At 39.0% G+C, this 22,816-nt stretch overlaps 1 protein-coding gene across 1 annotated transcript in view; it reads right to left on the reverse strand.

The window, feature by feature from the left end:
* LOC126481297 (uncharacterized) overlaps positions 1–22,816 on the reverse strand; it is a 452,512-nt gene that overhangs the window by 106,576 nt on the left and 323,120 nt on the right. Inside the window, exon 2 of the mRNA XM_050104945.1 lies at positions 14,931–15,060. Within this exon, the coding sequence (XP_049960902.1) occupies positions 14,931–15,018 (88 nt within the window). The 5' untranslated portion in view covers positions 15,019–15,060. The remainder of the gene's footprint in view (positions 1–14,930; positions 15,061–22,816) is intronic.

A 22,816-nucleotide genomic window follows, 5' to 3' on the forward strand; every position in this document is an offset into this window, starting at 1 on the left:
GTATGCGGATGGTCCCCGGACACCGAAATATAGTCTGCAAAACTGAATGACAAATAGGCGTGTGATCGTGTTCGCCGTGCCCATTCACTACCCTCGTTCGCTTTGTACACAAGTGAAACCTTTTATGATCAATTTAGACAGAGCAGCTCCACTTCGAGAAACTCAATTTACGCTACTCACGAATAACATCGTGAAGTTTCATTGGCAGTACGGGGTAGGGAGACAGAACGGAGTAACCGTGTTTTTTTCCATATGTATGTCACCATCACCTGTATATTGTTCGAAATATATCGAGAGGTCGAAGCGAAGTATTTAACAATACGTCGACATCAGCACGTGGTGTATTCTTCCTTTTTCTATATTGATGCGTTTTTCCTGAACGTTTCTGCAATATTCAGGTCTTAATATCTCACAAGTATGCAAACATATGTATATTGCAATTAAACTAAATCATTACCATGGTTTTGCTTGTACCCTCAGCTTCATTTTTACGTAATTTAAATACTAACTACGTTCCATCGTGGTCACCGAATGTTACGTAATCAGAAAGTGTGGTCTTGTGGCAGAATGGAGCAGGGACAATTCCTTTACCATATTATTGAACATGCTTCCTTGTGGAATAGCAATATCTCCAGATTGTAGCTTCCAGTTTTTCCGACCGGAGAGCATATTACCAATTCCAAAAGTAGCATAGAAAAACAAATGCTTGTCAAAAAATGTGAGCAAAATAGATAATATGACATTTCTCATTATTAGAAGGAGTTAATTGTTGTTGTTGTTGTTGTTGTTGTTGTGGTCTTCAGTCCTGAGACTGGTTTGATGCAGCTCTCCATGCTACTCTATCCGGTGGAAGCTTTTTCATCTCCCAGTACCTACTGCAGCCTACATCCTTCTGAATCTGCTTAGTGTATTCATCTCCTGGTCTCCCTCTACGATTTTTACCCTCCACGCTGCCCTCCAATACTAAATTGGTGATCCCTCGATGTCTCAGAACATGTCCTACCAACCGGTCCTTTCTTCTAATCAAGTTGTGCCACAAGCTCCTCTTCTCCCCAATTCTATTCAATACCTCCTCATTAGATATGTGATCTACCCACCTAATCTTCAGCATTCTTCTGTAGCACCACATTTCGAAAGATTCTATTCGCTTCTTGTCCGAACTAGTTATCGTCCATGTTTCACTTTCATACGTGGCTACACTCCATACAAATACTTTCAGAAACGACTTACTGACACTTAAATCTATACTCCATGTTAACAAATTTCTCTTCTTCAGAAATGCTTTCCTTGCCATTGCCAGTCTACATTTTATATCCTCTCTACTTCGACCATCATCTGTTATTTTGCTCCCCAAATAGCAAAACTCCTTTACTACTTTAAGCGTCTCATTTCCTAATCTAATTCCCTCAGCATCACCCGACTTAATTTGACTACATTCCATTATCCTCGTTTTGCTTTTGTTGATGTTCATCTTATATTCTCCTTTCAAGACACTATCCATTCCGTTCAACTGCTCTTCCAAGTCCTTTGCTGCCTGTGACAGAATTACAATGTCATCGGCGAACCTCAAAGTTTTTATTTCTTCTCCATGGATTTTAATACCTACTCCGAACTTTTCTTTTGTTTCCTTTACTGCTTGCTCAATATACAGATTGAATAACATCGGGGAGATGCTAAACCCTGTCTCACTCCCTTCCCAACCACTGCTTCCCTTTCATGTCCCTCGACTCTTTATAACTGCCATCTGGTTTCTGTACAAATTGTAAATAGCCTTTCACTCCCTGTATTTTACCCCTGCCACCTTCAGAATTTGAAAGAGAGTATTCCAGACAACATTGTCAAAAGCTTTCTCTAAGTCTACAAATGCTAGACACGTAGGTTTGCCTTTCCTTAATCTAGCTTCTAAGATAAGTCGTAGGGTCAGTATTGCCTCACGTGTTCCAACATCTCTACGGAATGCAAACTGATCTTCCCCGAGGTCGGCTTCTATCAGCAAACTGATCTTCCCCGAGGTCGGCTTCTATCAGTTTTTCCATTCGTCTGTAAAGAATTCGCGTTAGTATTTTGCAGCTGTGACTTGTTAAACTGATAGTTCGGTAATTTTCACATCTGTCAACACCTGCTTTGTTTGGGATTGGAATTATTATATTCTTCTTGAAGTCTGATGGCATTTCGCCTGTGTCATAAATGTTGTTCACCAGATGGTAGAGTTTTGTCAGGACTGGATCTCCCAAGGCTGTCAGTAGTTCTAATGGAATGTTGTCTACTCCGGGGGCCTTGTTTCGACTCAGGTCCTTCAGTGCTCTGTCAAACTCTTATCGCAGTATCGTATCTCCCATTTCATCTTCATCTACATCCTCATCGATTTCCATAATATTGTCCTCAAGTACATCGTCCTTGTATGGACCCTCTATATACTCCTTCCACCTTTCTGCTTTCCCTTCTTAGAACTGGTTTTCCATCTGAGCTCTTGATATTCATGCAAGTGATTCTCCTTTCTCCAAAGGTCTCTTTAATTTTCCTGTAGACAGTATCTATCTTACCCCTAGTGAGATAAGCCTCAACATCCCTACATTTGTCCTCTAGCCATCCCTGCTTAACCATTTTGCACTTCCTGTCAATCTCATTTTTGAGACGTTTGTATTCCTTTTTGCCTGCTTCATTTACTGCATTTTTATATTTTCTCCTTTCATCAATTAAATTCAGTATTTCTTCTGTTACCCAAGGGTTTCTACTAGCCATCGTCTTTTTACCTATTTGATCCCCAGCTGCCTTCACTATTTCATCCCTCAAAGCTACCCATTCTTCTTCTACTGTATTTCTTTCCCCCATTCCTGTCAATTCTTCCCTTATGCTCTCCCTGAAACTCTGAACAACCTCTGGTTCTTTCAATTTATCCAGGTCCCATCTCCTCAAATTGCCACCTTTTTGCAGTTTCTTCAATTTTAATCTACAGTTCATAACCAATAGATTGTGGTCAGAGTCCACATCTGCCCCTGGAAGTGTCTTACAATTTAAAACCTGGTTCCTAAATCTCTGTCTTAATAATCTATCTGAAACAGTCTAATATCTCCAGGGTTCTTCCATGTATACAGCCTTCTTTCATGATTCTTGAACCAAGTGTTAGCTATGATTAAGTTATGCTCTGCGCAAAATTCTACCAGACGGCTTCCTCTTTCATTTCTTAGCCTCAGTCCATATTCACCTACTATGTTCCCTTCTCTCCCTTTAACTAACGCGGATAAAGAAAAAAAAAAACAGAATAAAACCAAGCTATATAGGTCTAAGTCTGCAAGAAAGCGCCTTGATCTAGTCCAGGAAAATTCTGATGCAAGCAAAAACGTATAGCTGCAACTGGATAGAAAATAACTAAGAAGCTCCAAAACATCCTTAAAACCAAAGCAGCCGAATTCGTCCAATGATACTGGCTAGTTAGGGGAAGCCGAAGAATCCCTTTACCATCTTGACTACTCTGAGAGAACTGGATCAGACGTGGCGTGTGTCTCAAGCGGGCTCACACTTCATGTGCAGGGGTCGTCAGCATTGTCGAGGATATCCATGTATGCACTATATATGAAGCATAAACGTTTATAGTAATTTCTGTATGCGAAATATATATTAGGACTTTTACTTGCGACTAATTCTTGTATGTGAAATATTATACATCAGTTTACTTCACAATGGGGAACGGGGAAAATTACTATTTCTCACATTTTTCAACAAAAATCCGAAGTTAGGTATGTAAATATTGATATGGTGTAATGTTCTGAAAATTAATGTTACAATAAAGAGATCTGAACCGATTTAACAGCTTACTATAATTTTCTTGTACCCCAGAATAACTGTTGAACATTAAATAGCCTATTCTGCTACAATGCCCACACAAGAAAGCACTGAGATACAGGGATTTCCTATTTAGCACGTCACATAGAAGTTGAAGGTCAATTCACACTCAACAGCACCTGCCTCTGCGGAGAGGTCGTTGGTAGATGAAATTTTCACAATTAGTATTCGGCCGACAAGGGAAGGAGACGCGGTGGTATAAAGTTACTGATGATCGGTCTTTGCGCCGATGTCCTGACTGTGATCCATCCTTCAGAAGGGACGCTAATCTCGACGGCTCCCTTTGTGCTGTTCGAGAGGAGTAACCTATATTCCATCACCATTCCTTTTATCTATAACAACACAAAACCAACACTACATTGTACAAGCACTGATCGCAGTCATCCACACGACACAGGTACACCCTTGATACTTCATAACAGGTCTGATGAAGGCAACTGCAAACTACCTCCACTAGGACCTTGCATAGAACGGCGATGCAGGATTGCTGCATCTGCTCCTCTACGTTCATTTCCCAAGTGTAACTGTACTTTCACTTCCGACACACAACTGTTACGTGACAGTGTCATGACCAGCGCGTAACTCCGGTTGTCTTAACCGCACACTGAGGCAATTCACACACAATCGTGATGCGATATTGCCGTGATCTTGTGTTTCTATAAACACAAGAGCATTGTTGCATAAATACTTGAACTGCAATGTTAAGAGGATTTTCTTTGCTGATTCAGCTCCACCTGATGTTCCTCCTTTGTATTTTGTTTCCTTCCATGTCTTTTGGCCACTTTGTCCCCTGCTATGGTCTCCATGGCTTTAACTGAAAGAACATTTTCTGTTTTCATTTCCACCATGGAACATTTTCTGCTGATCTACATTACTCTTTTCCCCGTTTTGGAAAAGATATACGAGAGCCGTTCAGAAAGTAACCTCCGGTTGATTTAAAAAAATACACCAAGTTAAATAAAAATATTTTAATATATACATCTTACAACTACATCTTTGCACTATTTTTCTACATAGTCTCCATAGCGATTGAGGCACTTATCGTATCTCTTCACAAGCTTTGAAATTCCTTCTGCATAAAAATCACCCGCTTGTGCCTGGAGCCAGCCTGTGACCGCATCTTTGAGCTCTTCGTCGTCATCAAACCGCTGTGACCCGAGCCATTTCTTCAAATGCATGAAGAGGTGATAATCACTTGGCGCCAGGTCTGGGCTGTAAGGTGGATGGTTGATAACGTCCCACTTGAAGGACTCAAGAAGGGCCGTTGTTCTGCGAGCAGAGTGAGGACGGGCGTTATCGTGCAAAAAAACGATACCGGAAGTCAGCATACCACGGTGTTTGTTCTGTATAGCCCGTCGTAACTTTTTTATTGTTTCACAGTACACGTCTTGATTAATGGTCGTACCACGTTCCATGAATTCAACCAACAACACCCCTTTGGCATCCCAAAACACCGTTGCCATCAGTTTTCTGGCAGAAAAATCTTGCGAGGCTTTTCTTGGTTTGGTAGGCGAATTTGAATGTGCCCACATCTTTGATTGTTCTTTTGTCTCAGGGTTCACGTACTTAATCCAGGTTTCGTCACCGGTCACGATTCTGTTTAACAATGGTTCTCCTTCGTCCTCATAACGTGACAGAAAGTCTAATGCAGAGGCCATTCTTTGAGTTTTGTGGTGGTCGGTAAGAATTTTGGGCACCCATCGTGCACAGAACTTACGGTAACCCAATCTTGCTGTCACTATCTCGTACAAGAGAGTCTGAGAAATCTGTGGAAAACCAGTAGACAACTCCGACATTGAGAAACGTCGATTTTCACGAACTTTTGCATCAACTGTCTGAACGAGTTCGTCAGTCACCAATGATGGTCTACCACTCCTCTCTTCATCATGAACGTTTTCTCGTCCACTTTTAAATAAACGTACCCATTCACGGACAACTCCTTCACTCATAACTCTTGGTCCGTACACGGCACAAAGCTCACGATGAATAGCTGCTGCAGAATATCCTTTGGCTGTAAAAAACCTTATGACAGCACGCACTTCACATTTGGCGGGGTTTTCTATTGCAGCACACATTTCACACTGCCACAAAAACTAAACTTGCGCAGGTACGACGTTCACTCGACCACGGCTTGATGCCGACTGACCTGTTGAGTGCGTGAACGCACAGATGGCGTCGCTACTCCCACCACAACCCGCACTGTGACCAATCGGAGGTTACTTTCTGAACCGCCCTCGTATATGTTTGAAGGATTTCTTTGGCTTTTCAGAGAGATCAAAATCATTACATTTGATATATGCATCACCAGGTTCAAAGACCTTATGATCTATTGTGTCAATATGCCGATTTGCCTGAAGATGTACAAGCTGTATTTCAAAATATGGCATTGCAGTGTATATTACTGTAAATACTCTTAAGGGTTACACATTAGGCCATTCCTGCACTTACAAAATACAGACCTAAACTTTCGTTAAATATAGCAGCAATTCTCTTTCTGTCCACCGTTTCATTTATACTAGTTGTATTTTAAATGCAGTCCAGGCATTGGCTTAGAGTTTAAACTTTTTTATTATCACAGTGTGTGGCACTACTCAGGAAATCATTTGTACTTCTTTTACTCAGAAGAGGGCCACACTTTAGCTTTCCAAATGTGCATTTAGATAATTTTCTTGTGAAATGTCACTTGTAGCATTTGTAGTCTCAGCCCCTCAATTAAGTCCTGTGAAATGATAATTCTTAAAGAAAAATCTCCCATTTAACTCTGTCAATACCAAGGCATTTTTCATAAAGTGGCGTGGGAAGGAGAGGGGACGACTTTGTGCCCAACCCAAAAAATTAAAAGAAAGCGAAATTCGTTAACTGTTGTTCAATTATATTAACAACATACTTTTTAAAGAAGTTCTGATGTGTAATCACGGTTCAGAACCTGAAAACACACTCTTAGCAACATCAATGCTTTTTTCAGTAATGTGTACTACCGACTTTATGACCACCACGAAGAAAGTGAAGATGCAAATTTCGTTCATTGTTGTTAACTTTTATTCTCAACATAAATTTTGGAGAGATATTGATGAGTAAGTAAGGCCCTGAAGCTGGAGTTCCTGAATATGATCTTCGCTGGAGAAAGTGACATTTACTACTGAGACTTAAATTTTTAAGTTAAATTGAACTGAAAAATTAAAAACATTTATTGAATCTGGTACAAGAATTCATTAAAAACAATAAATCCTTCCACAAAATTTTGAAATATAGAGAAACTGGCTAGATCACAATACTTTCAAAAGGTGGGTATGAAGTACTGCCTGCTCCTCCACCCCCCCCCCCCCCCCCCCCCCCAGTCACCCCAGTATCACGAGGGATAATACCCATTTAGCTTTTCTGTGAGATTGCTTCTGTTGACAGTCTCGCAGTGCAGTGATCACATGCTTCCCTTACCAGTTACGAATGGTTCTGAAGTGTTAGCTACTTGTCATACAAAAGGGTGTGACATCAAGTGCATCAAATGTAAAGTGTTCAACAAATGCAATTTGCTATGTGAATTCTTATAATTATACGTCATTAATCAATAATTTTGAACCGTTATAACAACTATGATGAGTAATGAGATGGAAGTAATCTCAACATAGGTGAGCGTTTAGGCTGCCAAGATCTGAGACATTCAAATTTTTTATAAGAACTGTTTCCTAAAAGAATGCAGGGCGAAAAATCATGCAGAATTAAAAACTTGTTTTTAAATTTTATACAAGACTAAAACATTTACTGAATAAGAGTTTCATACATGTGTCTAAACTTGCTAATTTATACAAAATAATTTTCTTATGTGATGGTGGCAGGCAAAATGTGAACGACGCAATGCTTCAAAATTTTATCAAAGTCATTTTATGCGGATCACGTGGCAGAGTAGTGTTATCATCCGTCCAGAAAAATGATGGAATGTCCAGTTTTTTTCGTCCTTTGGTTGTGTGCGGCAGGCATTTAAATTCAGTGTAATATCTGGCATTTTACTCTATATGAATTTAACTTTTAAAATATTTTGGTTGATATATTAATTTTCTTTAATGTCTCCCCTGTTACGAAGGTAGGCTTCTGACTATTTTAACAATGGCATGCAGGGCGATTCATGAAGATATGCAAATATTTTAATATGATATTCTACAAGTAAACGTAAAGAAAAAAGTTCATATAAACATGGGTCCGCAAATGTTTAGTTACAACTAATAAAAGACTTTGCTTGAAATTTAGCAACTTCGCTAATATGACACCATCGCTAAACTGTACGAGGTTAAAGTGAAGCGCGATTTCCATTTATTTGGTTGCTATTGGTCTGGTGAATCTAATAGAACACGTCCCAGACATGTATGGTTCAAATGGCTCTGAGCACTATGGGACTTAACTTCTGAGGTCATCAGTCCCCTAGAACTTAGAACTACTTAAACCTAACTAACCTAAGGACATCACACATACTTATGCCCAAGGCAGGATTCGAACTTGCGACCGTAGCAGTCGCGCGGTTCCAGACTGTAGCGCCTAGAACCGCTCGGCCACCCCGGCCAGCCAGACATGTATCTGCAGTAGTTTCCCAGAACATCAAAAGAAGTAAGTAAATTTGTTTACTTTCCACTAAGAATGCAGAACCGTTTATATTATAGTTGGCAACCGTTAGTTAGCTGTTTCAGTCGTTTCCTAACCTTGAATCGAGCTAGTTTTCTGTATTGTTCGGAGAAAGACCATAATAACAACGGTGTATTTAAGTAAAACCACATAGTAACTGTTGTTGTTTCTAGGTTATTTATGAAATAGGGATGCCTTTCAAATTTACGACAGAGGAATATGCCGATATGGTGTTTGTATATGGCAAATGTGATGGTAATGCTACGGTTGGAGTTAACGAATATCGCGTACGTTATCTAACTCGGAGGATTCCGAATTCACGAACCATTAGTGAAGTATTTCGAATGTTGCGGGAGACAGGTTCTCTACCTAGCATCATAATCAGTACGAGCGCTCGATACGTGAAGACGATGATGATGATGATGGTATTATGGATGCTGTCCAACGTAGCCCGGGTATGAGTAAGCGACATATCTCTGAACGATTTGGCATTTCATATAAACGACATATTTCTGAACGATTTGGTATTTCACAATCTGAGGTATGGCGTACATTGAAGTACAATAATCTGTATCCTTACCATAAAAAAAAGTGCATCATTTACATCCGAGAGATCCTGCCATTCGCTTGGAGTTGCGCAACTGGTTAATTACTAATCGGCAGTCACACAAATGCATTCTATTTACTGATGAGGCACAGTTTATTCGAGATGGTATAAACAATTTACATAACGAGCACGTATGGTCTGACGCAAACCGACATGCAACAGTGCAACGCAATACTCAGCAGCGATTTAGTATAAATGTGTGGTGTAGTATAATCAACATGCACTTTATTGGACCATTCATTTCCCCAGGACATCTAACTGGCGAGACGTACTTACAATTCCTTCAAGAGGAAATGCCCCGCTTGCTCGAAGATGTTCCACTTGCCATGCGGTTGCAAATATATTTTCAACATTACGGCGCTCCGCCACAGTTCACCAACATAGTTGCTACACATTTGAATGAACATTGTCCCCAGAAATGGACTGGTCATGGTGCTACACGTCTGTGGAAATCCAGATTGTCCGATTTAACACCAATGGATTTTTGTGTATGGGAATGGATGAAAGACATAAATTATGAGGGCGAAGTCAATACACGTGAGGTATTACTTGCTCGCATTATGAGTGCAATAGACGAAATTAAGATCAACCCTGTAAAACTGAAACGAACACCAAAATCTGTTCATACACGTGCAGCTAAATGCATTGAACTCGATGGAGATATTTTTGGACATATAGTGAATGTATTATGAAATTGTATGTACACTGTACAACTTCCTTAATACTCAGTTTTGTTTTTTCCGGTTTAATACGAATTCACGGGTGCTATGGTATTAATAAAAACAGATTATCCGACATATTCATACAGTTTCAGTTAACTTTATTATCAACATTTTCGAAAATTAAATTCTCTACAACTTCTGTTGAAAGCTTTGTGCGATTGTCAAAAATTTAGAAAATAAATTGGGCTAAGTAGTTAATAAATTAAACATTGTAAGAAATTACTTCTTTGCTTCACTGGATGTTCTGGAAAACTACTGGAGATACATGTCTGGGACATGTTTTATTAGATTCATCAAATCAATAACAACAAAACAAATGGAAATCACACTTTACTTTAACTTTAATGGCTTCATATCAGCGAAATTGCTAAATTTTAGGAAAAATCGTTTATTAGCCGTAGCTCAGTAACTAAACATTTGCGGATCTATGTTTATATGAACATTTTTTTTTTATTTTTACTATCTGCATATCTTCTGAATCACCCAGTATAATTTCAATTTCAAATGAAGATGTTATTACAGTGGAACGTCGTTTGCCCAGCTCGTATTAATCCGAATTTTTGGTTCGTCCGGATTGTTTACTTAAGTACAATAACCTAACTGCATTTGATACTTCGGAAATAATAGGCGCAGCAGTCATCAACAGCATTCATTAAATTTAATTTTACCCAACCGTCATACATGGATTGTGGCACGGTGTTAGGTAACACGATAACACTGAGTTGTGCAGAACTGTAACGCCCCACTTGTGTCAAATGAAAAATGACATAAAAGTCATTGAACGTGGTAGTATCCATGGGTAAAAAGTTAGACGCGCGGTATGGAATGAGTAATGAACAATTCTTGAAAAAATATTGTGGCTAATTTTAGTGTTGGAACTACAACGGTGTCAAATTGGAAGAATAATGTGAAGCGAACATGATTTTTGTGTCAAAAGGATGATTTCTTATGACGGAATGATTCCAGTCTGTACAATTGCAGACGTCGACAGTGATAATGGATTAACTGACTAAGTTGAGGCCCATTATGAAGGCCTTATCGTATATACAGAGACAACGACGTAACTGGACAAAAAATGGTTTATTTGGAACACCAAGAGGAAGCAACTTCGACGGAACTTATGCTGGTGAAATGCCTCTGAGAACGTATCGTACATAAACGACTTACGAGCTGACTCAGAAGAAACTATTGATTATTTCAGTGCATAAAATTCACTGTTTTTTTAAATATCTTAAAATTTATGTTTAAATTTGCATATTTAAGTGAAAATAAATTTAACCTGTGCGTTTACGGGATTTAACCTATGCTCTTATAATTTTTTTCCGAATTTATCTAGAATTTCGATAATCTGGATGGATGGCCTGCGCTTCCACCCATTGTGGATAAATGAGATTCCACTTCAGAGTAAAAGCTCCTTGACGTGTGAAAGGAACGTTTTCAAGTGGTATGGTACTAACATGAAAGATGTGGTTCACTTCTGGACAATATGCGTAAGTTCGTAGTGTGAGCAGGAAGAAAAATGTTATTGTCATGTTTCCTTCGATCGGCTATTATTTTCTGAAAGTGACATCCTTTTTTTTTTCAGCAAAACTGCAGTTCACATGTTAGCAGTGGCCACTGACTATATGCATATTTATTGAAATTTTTGGATGCCTACAAATACCAACTGTAGTAAACTGAAATATCTTCAGAACCGCTGGGCATTGTTTTCGATAGTGGAAAGAAGAGTATGTAAAATTTTCAGATAAACTATGGCAAAAATATTCTTCTTTCAAAGAAGAGTTTTACGGAAGTAAGACGAAATTCAAAAGTGTCCGAGTACTGGAAACAAAGAGAAAATTTGAATGGAAATGGGTCGAACTTCATTGAATGTCGTTTGTAGCTTAAAAAGTTCATCAGTTTAGAAGAAAATTCAGTCTCTAGAGGAGCCTATTTTCGTGAAAATGTGCAAACTTGCTTTGCTCAGCTGATCTGTTCTTCTTTCAAAGAAGAGTTTTACGGAAGTAAGACGAAATTCAAAAGTGTCCGAGTACTGGAAACAAAGAGAAAATTTGAATGGAAATGGGTCGAACTTCATTGAATGTCGTTTGTAGCTTAAAAAGTTCATCAGTTTAGAAGAAAATTCAGTCTCTAGAGGCGCCTATTTTCGTGAAAATGTGCAAACTTGCTTTGCTCAGCTGATCTGAACGAATGGTTGAAGCACCTGAAATCGGTGAAATAAGGAGACGTAAGAAACTTTCAGTTTGAAGAATTCTAATTCTGCACACAATAGTTGCAAAAGAGGGGTATTGGTATTGATGGTTCTGAAATGTTTGAGCAATTCTGTAATTTATAGCGTTACGTCAATTCAGGTAATTGGTGGCACAGAAACAGATTTACTTAAGATTTTAAAATTGATGTTAATTCTTCGGCTGCTAAAGAAGCTGAACCTTTCTCGCAGTTACTGAAAATTTTTACAGCTCTGCTTTTCCAATCCAGGACACAATGCCTTTATAACATCTTAGTAAACTAAAAAAGGAAAACCGCCTTTTGCCACGGACAGTTGAGGGGATTGCAATGGTGAAATACCGTTTCAGGGATATGTCTTGTGAACAGTTTTACTGTTACATGCTCCAATAAATAAGCTTATCACTTTGTACCAAAGTAGGTGCCATTGATAAACATAAACGTAACATCACTCCAGTCGGAACTTATATGTTCTTGATTAAAACCAAGCACGTAATTTTTTCTTGTAAGCTAACATGAAATAATTATTTTAATACTTATCTATTTTTAAAATAATCCTACTTCTCAGTAACGAATGTCTTATTTTAATAGCTTTCCATCTGGCACCCCAACGCACTGGGCAATTTCCTCGGCTACTTTGATACAAGTTCCCTGACAGTCGTTTCGTCCATTGCTACCAACCGTACGCGATTCCCCGTGTGTTAACTGGAACCACGATGCTCGAAAACGGGACCCGAACAATTCACACAAGTATGCAAATGTACTTCGGCCCCGCATTAAAGTTGCACTTCCTGGTTAGCATTTCAATCGAGTGACCAATTTTAGTCACATGAAGAAATGCGCAAAAGAGACTATCACAAGCAGTTTCTCCAGTTTTTGTTGTTGTGACACATGAGGTTATGTTTCAGCGTTCATAAATATTACGAGTTCTAGATATTTAAGCGCTGTATAACCAACTGCCTGGAATATATTGTTAATTCTTCAGATACGGGTTTTATGGTGAGCAAAATTCCGTATGTTTTTAAAATCATGCGAGTTCATCCTCAGTTTAAAAGTACAGCACATAATCCGAAATGTTTATTACTGCACTTAAGCCATACTTTGTCAGTCGTCTGCCATCTTGAAAAGGAAGAAGGTCTTCTGCCATTGGACACGTGATATTTGCAAATGAAATAAGTTTCCAGTCTCAAGAGTTAGAGTATCGGTCCGGCACACAGTTTTAATCTGTCAGGAAGTTTCTGAACAGAGTTCTCTGACGTCTTAAAAATTTTACCCGTCTTGAAATGGTAGTTTGTGTTAGTCTCCAATAGCTTCTATTTCAAAACGCATTTAACTCGTAACTAGTTTTTTAATAAAACTTCTCCTTAGTTTAATTTACTGGTGTGTAATAAGAGTAATGCTGTAACACATAGTCCATTAAATACAGTACTGACAGGGCTTTCTCGATTGAAATACTTTTGAATTTGAATAGAATATTTGCTCCTAGGTAAATGAGCATGGAATATTTTTCAAATTTGGAAAAACCTTACGTTTCCGGAGTAATTTTTGTAATTTCGGGACATAACTGCAGTACACATGAAGTGAATGCTATCATTTAAAACAGAATAAGAAAATATATTAAACCTCCATTATAGAGCTGGCTAGAGGTGAAATTCTGTAAAGTGTTCTCCAAGGTGCAGGATTCTCCCCTGCTCATACTCAAAAAATAAAAGAAATCTATTACAATTATTTCCTAGGGATTTAGATGTAATAATTAAGAAACTATTACACATTATCCCTAACAAGACGGGAGTCAAGGATGAAGAAAACCATAAACTTTGCGTGTGTCACTGGTATGGATATCACTGAAGAGTAGTTCAGTATGTGCATTTCATTGAAGAGATGTATAAGTAGAAAACAAGATACCCAAATATCATGCGAGTTCATCCTCAGTTTAAAAATACGGCACATAATCCGAAATGTTTATTACTGAACTAAAGCTTTTAAATTTTTAGATGTTATTTGTTAGGAGCAACTGTTTAGAATAAAATTGGACTGATGAGACCACACTTATTTGTGTACATTGAAGCATGTTTACGGAATAAAAAGTGGACCCTTCGGGTTATTACATTTTTACTGTGAAAAAATGAGCTGATTCCATTACATTCCCAGTATTCTACACATTGAGTTGAAAATGTTCTTCATAATGCTGTCAGTTTTTCATGAAATAATAATGCATTTAATTTTTCAAATTGACAGCAATTAACATCTGTTACTTAGATTTTTCCTTCAACTGATTTAACGAGAATAGGTGTAAATTTCAGTTTATCGGGTGTGTATCAGAAATGAGATACTTTCGTAGATAAAAGTATCACAGTTTCAAGGTAGATATAGTTGAATCATGGCAGCCATGTTTTCATCTGAACAACTCTCTATGTTAATGTACGTCCAGCCTCCACCATATCAACCCCTCCTACAAGTTACTACCGTTCAAAAGCGGCGTAACAGAAGTGCTGAAAAATGTGAAGAGACAGACATCTGAAGAAAGACATCTAGTAAGTAACGAAAGCTACTCGTAAAAAGGGAAGAGGCGGTTTTAAGGGATTAATCTGAAAATGTTACTGAGCCCCCTAATACTTCTCCGAGCGAACAGAGAAGATAAAAATAGTAACATCAGCTCGCCTTTTAGCTTTCTCCTTCTGTAAATCGAAAGACAAAACTACTGAACATGTGGAGAAACAAAATGTACCAACATGCAGGCAATTAACAGTACTATTCGGAGTATGGAGAAGGAATGCATGGCCTGACTAATGAAAAAAAATTAACTGCTTTCTTTAACACTGGGCAGTCATAGTGTTATGTATCTCGGCTTGATGTTAGAGAAAGATATGAGATATATGAATGACTGAAACTACGATTTTATAACAAAATGCACTTATTACCTATGTCAGGATGCACTTTATTGCGGCGTCCTTCCTTAAACGGCTCAGAATTGCTGTGGTCCGGCGGTTTCTGATACTTCGCGCTCATAGGTTCATCTTCAGCCGCTTCGCCCGAGAACGGACACACTCCCTGAAAACAGACGGCGAACAGACTGCTAAGAACAGCAACATTCCAATCTAGAAATGCACAATTTTTCTACTTATAAGGACCAAGTAATCCACAGAATCATAAAGTTGCCCGATTTCCCAGTCGAACAATGAGACTTATCACAAAGTGGAATGCAAATTGGCGTGCTTATCCTAAATGTCACTGACCAGGGGGAAAAAAGGTGTAACATCCAAGAACTCTCATAAAATCTGTTCGTTACCGCATCATATATCACATTTTTGAATGACTGAATATCGTCCATTCTTATTTCTTACTTTTCACTGTCTGAATTTCCATCTGAAAGCCATATAGAACGTTACTCGACCTTAACTGTTTCAAAATAATCAAAAGGTTCTTCAGCAGAGATCGCTACCAGTCACAAACATTGTTGTCTTACTTATTTATGAACAGGAGTCGAGGTATGAACCTCATCTACAGGCCACAACGGCAAGACAAAAACATTTAACAAAAGTACACATATGTTTTAAAGTTCTTCTGTACAGTCTTGGCATGCACTGCGATCATACTGCAGAAAAACAAGTAAAACCTAAAATGAGTGAATTTGCGTTTGCTGGTATGCTATTCACATAAAGAATGTTGGGTAATCATTCACTTTGGTCATACGAAATAACTGTCTTGTGGCGCTTTCATTTGCCTCCAACGCTATGGGTACGTGAATCTTGTTAACCGCTATTCATAAACTTGCAAGGGTGAAATAACACTAAAATACGAGAAGAGAGATTGATAATTTGATGTTGAAAATAACATTTTAAAAATTATTTTCAAGAATTACAAAGATATTTTTATTGTAACCTGGGGATTGTAACACACTTGCGTCATTAAAACGGCAAAGGATCCTGCCAGTTAACATCTCTCCCCTTATACAACCAGTTCGGCAACAGGAGACAATTACGAGGTTTCATAAAAGTGATCCTATAATGGGTCCTAATGTATCAGATTCGGTGCGTTTGGGAACATGTCGTGGTCCAAGCTCTGATTTTGACGGGAAGTATCTAACTGAATAAACAAATAATTGTCCACTTAGTACTCCTCAGGTAGGCTGCTTTGATGCATAATCGGTATACGTATTTCAACAGTGTGCAGTCTTTTGTTATTATTAACATGAGTGTGGATTATGTCTTTTTAAATCAACGCTCTGACGGTACATTTTCATATGATTACATGAAGGGCAACCAATGCGTTACGAAAAATCGATGGAAAATATTGTTACGATGACAATGAAATTAAAAATCTGAAATAAAAAAATTCAGAACGATTGAGAAAAACTGTTGAATATCGACAAACAGAACGGACAATAAAACTACTTTAATGTTCTGCGAAGAAGAGAAATAGCAAATAAACTTTTAAAAGAACTTATTCAATTTTGTTGACGACTACAACTGTTAGTTTAAAGAACATCACAGCTGAACGCGTTAGTGGAGTTATTGCAATACTTACATGCTTTCTTTTTTTGTTGGCTGGCATAATAACTAAAGCTGCATAAGTTTCTTTTGAAAGTCACATTTTTGGATTGGTTTGAAAAATTGTAACCAAAAGTCAGCATTTGAATAGATGAATTTGGAAAATCTCCTGAAACCAACGTGAAACTGACCAGTAGAATTCGTCTTTTAACAAACTAGGACAGAACGAAAGGCAGTCGTCGTCTCTTCAGCTGGACTACAGGCGGCCGATTTCGTTAACTCCACGACTCTATTTGGCGAGAGGAATCTTTTCGAAGTTGAAATTTCACACTTTCTTCCTCTCTTCTATCGAAGAAAACGGTGGTGTAATATTTTATCCGCTGGCGTATTTAGCTCACATGATTATGTATAACCTATGCTCACAGCATGCTTTCATATGATTACATCAAGGGCAACCAGTACTTTACGAAAAATGGATGGAAAATATTGTTAGCAAGACACTGAACTTAAAAATCCAAAATATAAAAATTGAGAACGATTGAGAAAAACTGTTGGATATCAACAAACAGAACGGACAAGAAAAGCTACTTTAATGTTCTGCGAAGAAGAGAAATAGGAAATAAACTTTTAAAAGCGCTTATTCAGTTTTGTTGCTTTTCACAATATATATAAATGACCTAGTAGATAGTGTCGGAAGTTCCATGCGGCTTTTCGCGGATGATGCTGTAGTATACAGAGAAGTTGCAGCATTAGAAAATTTCAGCGAAATGCATGAAGATCTGCAGCGGATAGGCACTTGGTGCAGGGAGTGGCAACTGACACTTAACATAGACAAATGTAATGTATTGCGAATACATAGAAAGAAGGATCCTTTATTGTATGATTACATGATAGCGGAACAAACACTGGTAGCAGTTACTTCTGTAAAATATCTGGGAGTATGCTTACGGAACGATATTGAAGTGTTATGATCATATAAATTTAACTGTTGGTAAGGCGGGTGCCAAGTTGAGATTCATTAGGAGAGTGCTTAGAAAATGTAGTCCATCGACAAAGGAAGTGGCTTACAAAACACTCGTTCGACCTATACTTGAGTATTGCTCATCAGTGTGGGATCCGTACCAGGTCGGGTTGACTGAGAGGATAGAGAAGATGCAAAGAAGAGCGACGCGTTTCGTCACAGGGTTATTTGGTACCGTGGCAGACTCTGCAAGAGAGGCGAACTGCATCGCGGTGTAGCTTGCTGTTCAGGTTTCGAGAGGGTGCGTTTCTGGATGAGGTATCGAATATATTGCTTCCCCCTACTTATACCTCCCGAGGAGATCACGAATGTAAAGTCAGAGAGATTCGAGCGAGCGAACCAACATGACTGGAACAGGAAAGGGAGGTAATGACAGTGGCACGTAAAGTGCCCTCCGCCACACACCGTTGGGTGGCTTGCGGAGTATAAATGTAGATGTAGATGCTTGTGTACAGTCAGGAAGGCACCACAAAGAAAATGATAAAGTATCGTTGTGACTTCGTTGTGCAGCAAAGGGAGGGAGCTCTCCGTATTGGGAAGGGATGAGGGGCATATATAGTGTCGACACGTTCATTTTGTTCTGGGAATCGGCGTTGGATTTCGCGCGCAAGGGAATCTGAAGTTCGATGAGGGGCGGGAGGTATCAGGAAGTAATAAAAAACGGCTGACGACACTATTATCGGCAGGGCTTGTACGTTTTCGCATCCTGCTTAACTGGAAAACAGCGCCGAAATCACCGGCTCGTGAACCAAAAAAGTCGAAGATATAATAATGACAAAAGTCATGGGATAGCGATATGCGCATACGCAGATGGCGGCAGTATCTCGTATACAGAAGTTATAAAAGGGCAGTGCATTGGTGGAGCTGTGATTTGTACTCAACTGCTGAGGTCATTAGTCCCCTAGAACTTAGAACTAGTTAAACCTAACTCATCTAAGGACATCACAAACATCCATGCCCGAGGCACGATTCGAACCTGCGACCGTAGCGGTCTTGCGGTTCCAGACTGCAGCGCCTTTAACCGCACGCCCACTTCGGCCGGCGAATAGATTTCTGACGTAATTATAGCCGCACGACGAAAATTAACAGACTTTGAACGCGGAGCGGTAGTTGGAGATAGACACCTGGGGCATTCCATTTCGGAAATCGTTAAGGAATTCAGTATTCCGAGATCCACAGCGTCAAGAGTGTTCCTAGAATACCAAATTTAAAGCATCACTTGTCACCACAGACAACGTAGTTACCGACCGTTTTCACTTAACGATCGACCTCAGCGGCGATTGCGTAGAGTTCCCAGTGCTAATAGACAATCAATACTATTTGAAATAACAGCATAATTCGATGTGGGGCGTATGACGATCGTGTCCGTCAGGACAGTGTGACGAAATCTGGAGTTAATGGGCTATCGCAGTAGAGGGCCGACATGAGTGTCTTCGCTAACAGCACGACATCGCTTGCAGCGCCTCTCCTGGGCATGTCGTTAGACAATCGATGTTTTTGTACAATAATATTACGCAATATTATTGAAATTCTCCCTAGACCACACAATAGCCGGCCGCGGTGGCCGTGCGGTTCTAGGCGCTACAGTCTGGAGCCGAGCGACCGCTGCGGTCGCAGGTTCGAATCCTGCCTAGGGCATGGATGTGTGTGATGTCCTTAGGTTAGTTAGGTTTAAGTAGTTCTAAGTTCTAGGGGACTGATGACCTAAGATGTTAAGTCCCATAGTGCTCAGAGCCATTTGAGCCATTTTTTTTGAACCACACAATAAAAACCTGTAGTGTGTAGCCTGGTTCGATATTTTTGATCTTCAGTGTGTTGGTATTGTGATAAATGCTCTACTTACTTTCAAGCAGTAGAAAAAAAGGATGATGAAAAAGTTCAAGATTCACTCACGATAATGCGTCAAGAAAACTGAGTTCGGAGGAGATAAACGATTAATAGATTTGATTACACGTTGATCGCCCAATATTTGATAAATTACTGGATACGGCTACCCAAATGTTTGTTTTTCAATAATTAGTAAATATTTACCCTCATAACTGTAGGGTACAACTCTGCAGGTTGTCCCGGAAAGAATGATCAATATTCAGGATGTGGTAGGAACGATGATTCGAAACAAAAGAGTCTATTAAACACTGGCACTAAAATGAATACATTAAAAACTATGAGCACTTTACCTCAAATATCGTGAAACAAATATCTTCTACTGCAAATTCTTTGCTTTCCATATTTTGGGGGTAGATACAAGAAAAAACTGTCTAGTAAACATGGGCTCTAAAATGCATATCTTAAGAGCGATGAGCACTTATTCGGTGGAACAGATGTTTTTCACAGTAGGGAAGAAGAAAAAATCTCTGTTCTTAAGGCATGCACAGTACAGCACTTGTATACTGGACATGTTTTATTGTTTAGGTCCGTACTTCCACTTCTCAGAACATGAAAGGCAAAAAGCTTGCAGTAGAAGAACTTTGTTTCACAGTATTGGAGATGAACAAGTACTCATAGCTCTTAAGGTATGCATTTTAGAGCCCATGTTTGTTTCTGTCATATCTCTAAATAGAGACCATTCCTCCAGGAACAGTCTGTGCATGGAGAGCAACGACGGTTTTTTCTTCATCTATATTAACATCCCATAACATTGTCAGCTATTTTTACATTTCGATACATTCTAATACTGACGATTTTTCTTCTTGTTTTGATCTCATTTTAGTGGATAAACACAATGCCGAACACAAACAACCCGAGACAATATTTCACTGAAGCACGTGAGCGACGGGCAAGGATATTGTCAAGACGGCACAAAATTTTTCTATTGCGTAATATATTTCAAAAAGTTTTTGATCTGTTGAATATCACTGTGCAACATCTCAACATAATCCATACCCGTTCAATATTATTGCACAATTGGAAAGCCTGAGCTATAATATTCACCATCAATGAACAGCTTTAAGGTTTCCTGACCATCAATTTTTTTCATGCTTGTACGTTTGCTACGTGAAGAGAACAGATACAAAATTCTCCTTAAACATTTTACAGACCGACGTCGCCCTTTTAGACACTTTAGCACGACAAACAGTACCGTATCCAAAATGAAGAGTTTTCGAGAGATAGGTAATGCAGTGTATTTGTATTTTCGAAATACGCAAAATTAAATACGAAAACCACCAAATATGACGTGTTAGCTTCGTAAACATTGGAAATTATAATATGATTGCCAGAAATATTTGGCTTTTACCCGAATATTGTTCAAGTGAAAAATGAATACAAGAGGCGTCATTTTTGGTTCGATTTGTCCCGCTAGAGTGGCGGAAAACGGGACGCTGTTCTAAAGCAGTGGTTCTCAACCTCGGCGCTATTACCGCCTGAGGGTTAAATGAAAATTTCTGAGGGGTAAAAACAAAAGGGCTCGACTGTGTTTCGGCACGAAACTAAATTATTTTCAAAGAATCTTTAATATTATCACTCTTTCGCATAACTGTTGATACTGATTACATAAAATACCAATAAATACATGGTACTCAAACAGTATTTACGCGCCACTCAATGAGATGGGAGTTAACAGAGCTATACCACGGTAACTGTGTAAATGGGTACTTTATAACTGTCGGGCCTACACAGTGCTATTACTATTAGTGCAGCCGTCAGGCACAAAACATTGGCAGCCTGAAGATTTAGCATTCTGCCAGTTCAGAACCAAGGAGTCTAGCAATCAGATAATTTACAGAAGTATAGTGCACCCACTTTAATTTGATTGATGAGAAGCAGTGTGTCGGTAAAGCATATAAAGCTAGGGAGAGGACTGATACAGGGGTAGCATGTTTTTATACAAGTATCTACCCTCAATGTGAATAGTTAGATTTATTTTATGAAAAGCAGTTGTAGGTAGTACTGAAAATTGCTTCAACATTCTATAAAAAACGGTTGGAAATAAGGAGTTCCAGTTACCTCACTGCCTCAATAGTTCCTGGCGTACAAAAACTAAATATAACTTATCTTTTTATCTTTCGTAATTTTACAACTGCAAGCGTTCCAAAAAATTCCGTTTCATTCTAAATATTAGTCAGGTGCTAATGCTGATAGTAGTGGTGGAATGGAGGGGTAGGGGGGGAGGGGTTAGGCTCACTTCACTAACAGTTAATATCTTATTTCACTCTGCGGTAATGGTCTCACAAAGGTTGGGAACGTCTAAGAATAACGGGAACAAATTTTCGTAACAGATTTGTTACGAGATACAGTGTTTCGAGTTTTCTGTGATTTTAGTACGGAGTACTGAAAAAGGTGCTAAAATGGGGCGACGGTTCGTTCAGCCTAATTATATATGACATTACAAAGGTATTGAACGCGCACACTCGGTGCGGTGGCTTAAGGGAGTGCCTGCAAAGACATTTCCCGTTTACAGCCGCTCCCATCAGCCAGCGCGCAGAGTGTCAACTTCGTTTGCGCGATTAATATCTATCAATGACAAAAGTGTCATTTGCATGTCTGCACAGAGATGATATAAACGTGCTATATAAGATAGTGAGCTTCGCAAATACATTACACTGAATCATCTCTCTACGATTACCTAGCAAGCCCTGCAGATCCACTTTTTTTTTCTCATACAAATTTTCACATGTTTGTTTCGTCGTACGTTGCTACTTTCTTTGTGAAAGGTGAATCTTCATAATGTACTGTGCAATCGCACTTCATCTAAAATGAAAGGTAACAATTTTCGATATACTTGCGAAGTACCTGAACAACGAAAATATTGACAAACACTTATTCTGTAACAATTTCATTCAAATGCCATTGAGAAAGTGAAGAGGATGGCACGGCAGTGCAACTAGAACTGGAAACAATCAGCATTGCTTTAGGTAATTTCCAAGAATGTTTGTCTATCGAAGCCGCCGGCTCCAGACGATAGATTCTAAATCGATCACGGGATTGTGAAAGTAATGGAATAGCAAATATTATATTTTACATAGGGCAAAAATCCCATATGAAAAGCGATGGGATGTCTCGCATACTACGATCAATTTAAATACAGTCTTGTACTTGACCACAGTCACATTCCCAATAGTGTTCAGGAGTTACGCGTACACCAATGTTATTAAAACAATGCAATTTTATTAAAACAATGGAGCTGTATTCGGGGGCAGCTGGATTCATAATACGGCTTGCCCAACCCGTCTCATTTTCCAGTCACATCAACCAAATAATTAATTCTTATAACGAAGCCATACACGATGCCTTCATGCAGCTTTGGCAAGAGCTCCCTCATACCGTTGATGAAAGAAGTAATTATCTTCTGTAGAGG

The sequence above is a fragment of the Schistocerca serialis genome, chromosome 5 (assembly GCF_023864345.2).
Source record: "Schistocerca serialis cubense isolate TAMUIC-IGC-003099 chromosome 5, iqSchSeri2.2, whole genome shotgun sequence".
NCBI lineage: Eukaryota > Metazoa > Arthropoda > Insecta > Orthoptera > Acrididae > Schistocerca > Schistocerca serialis.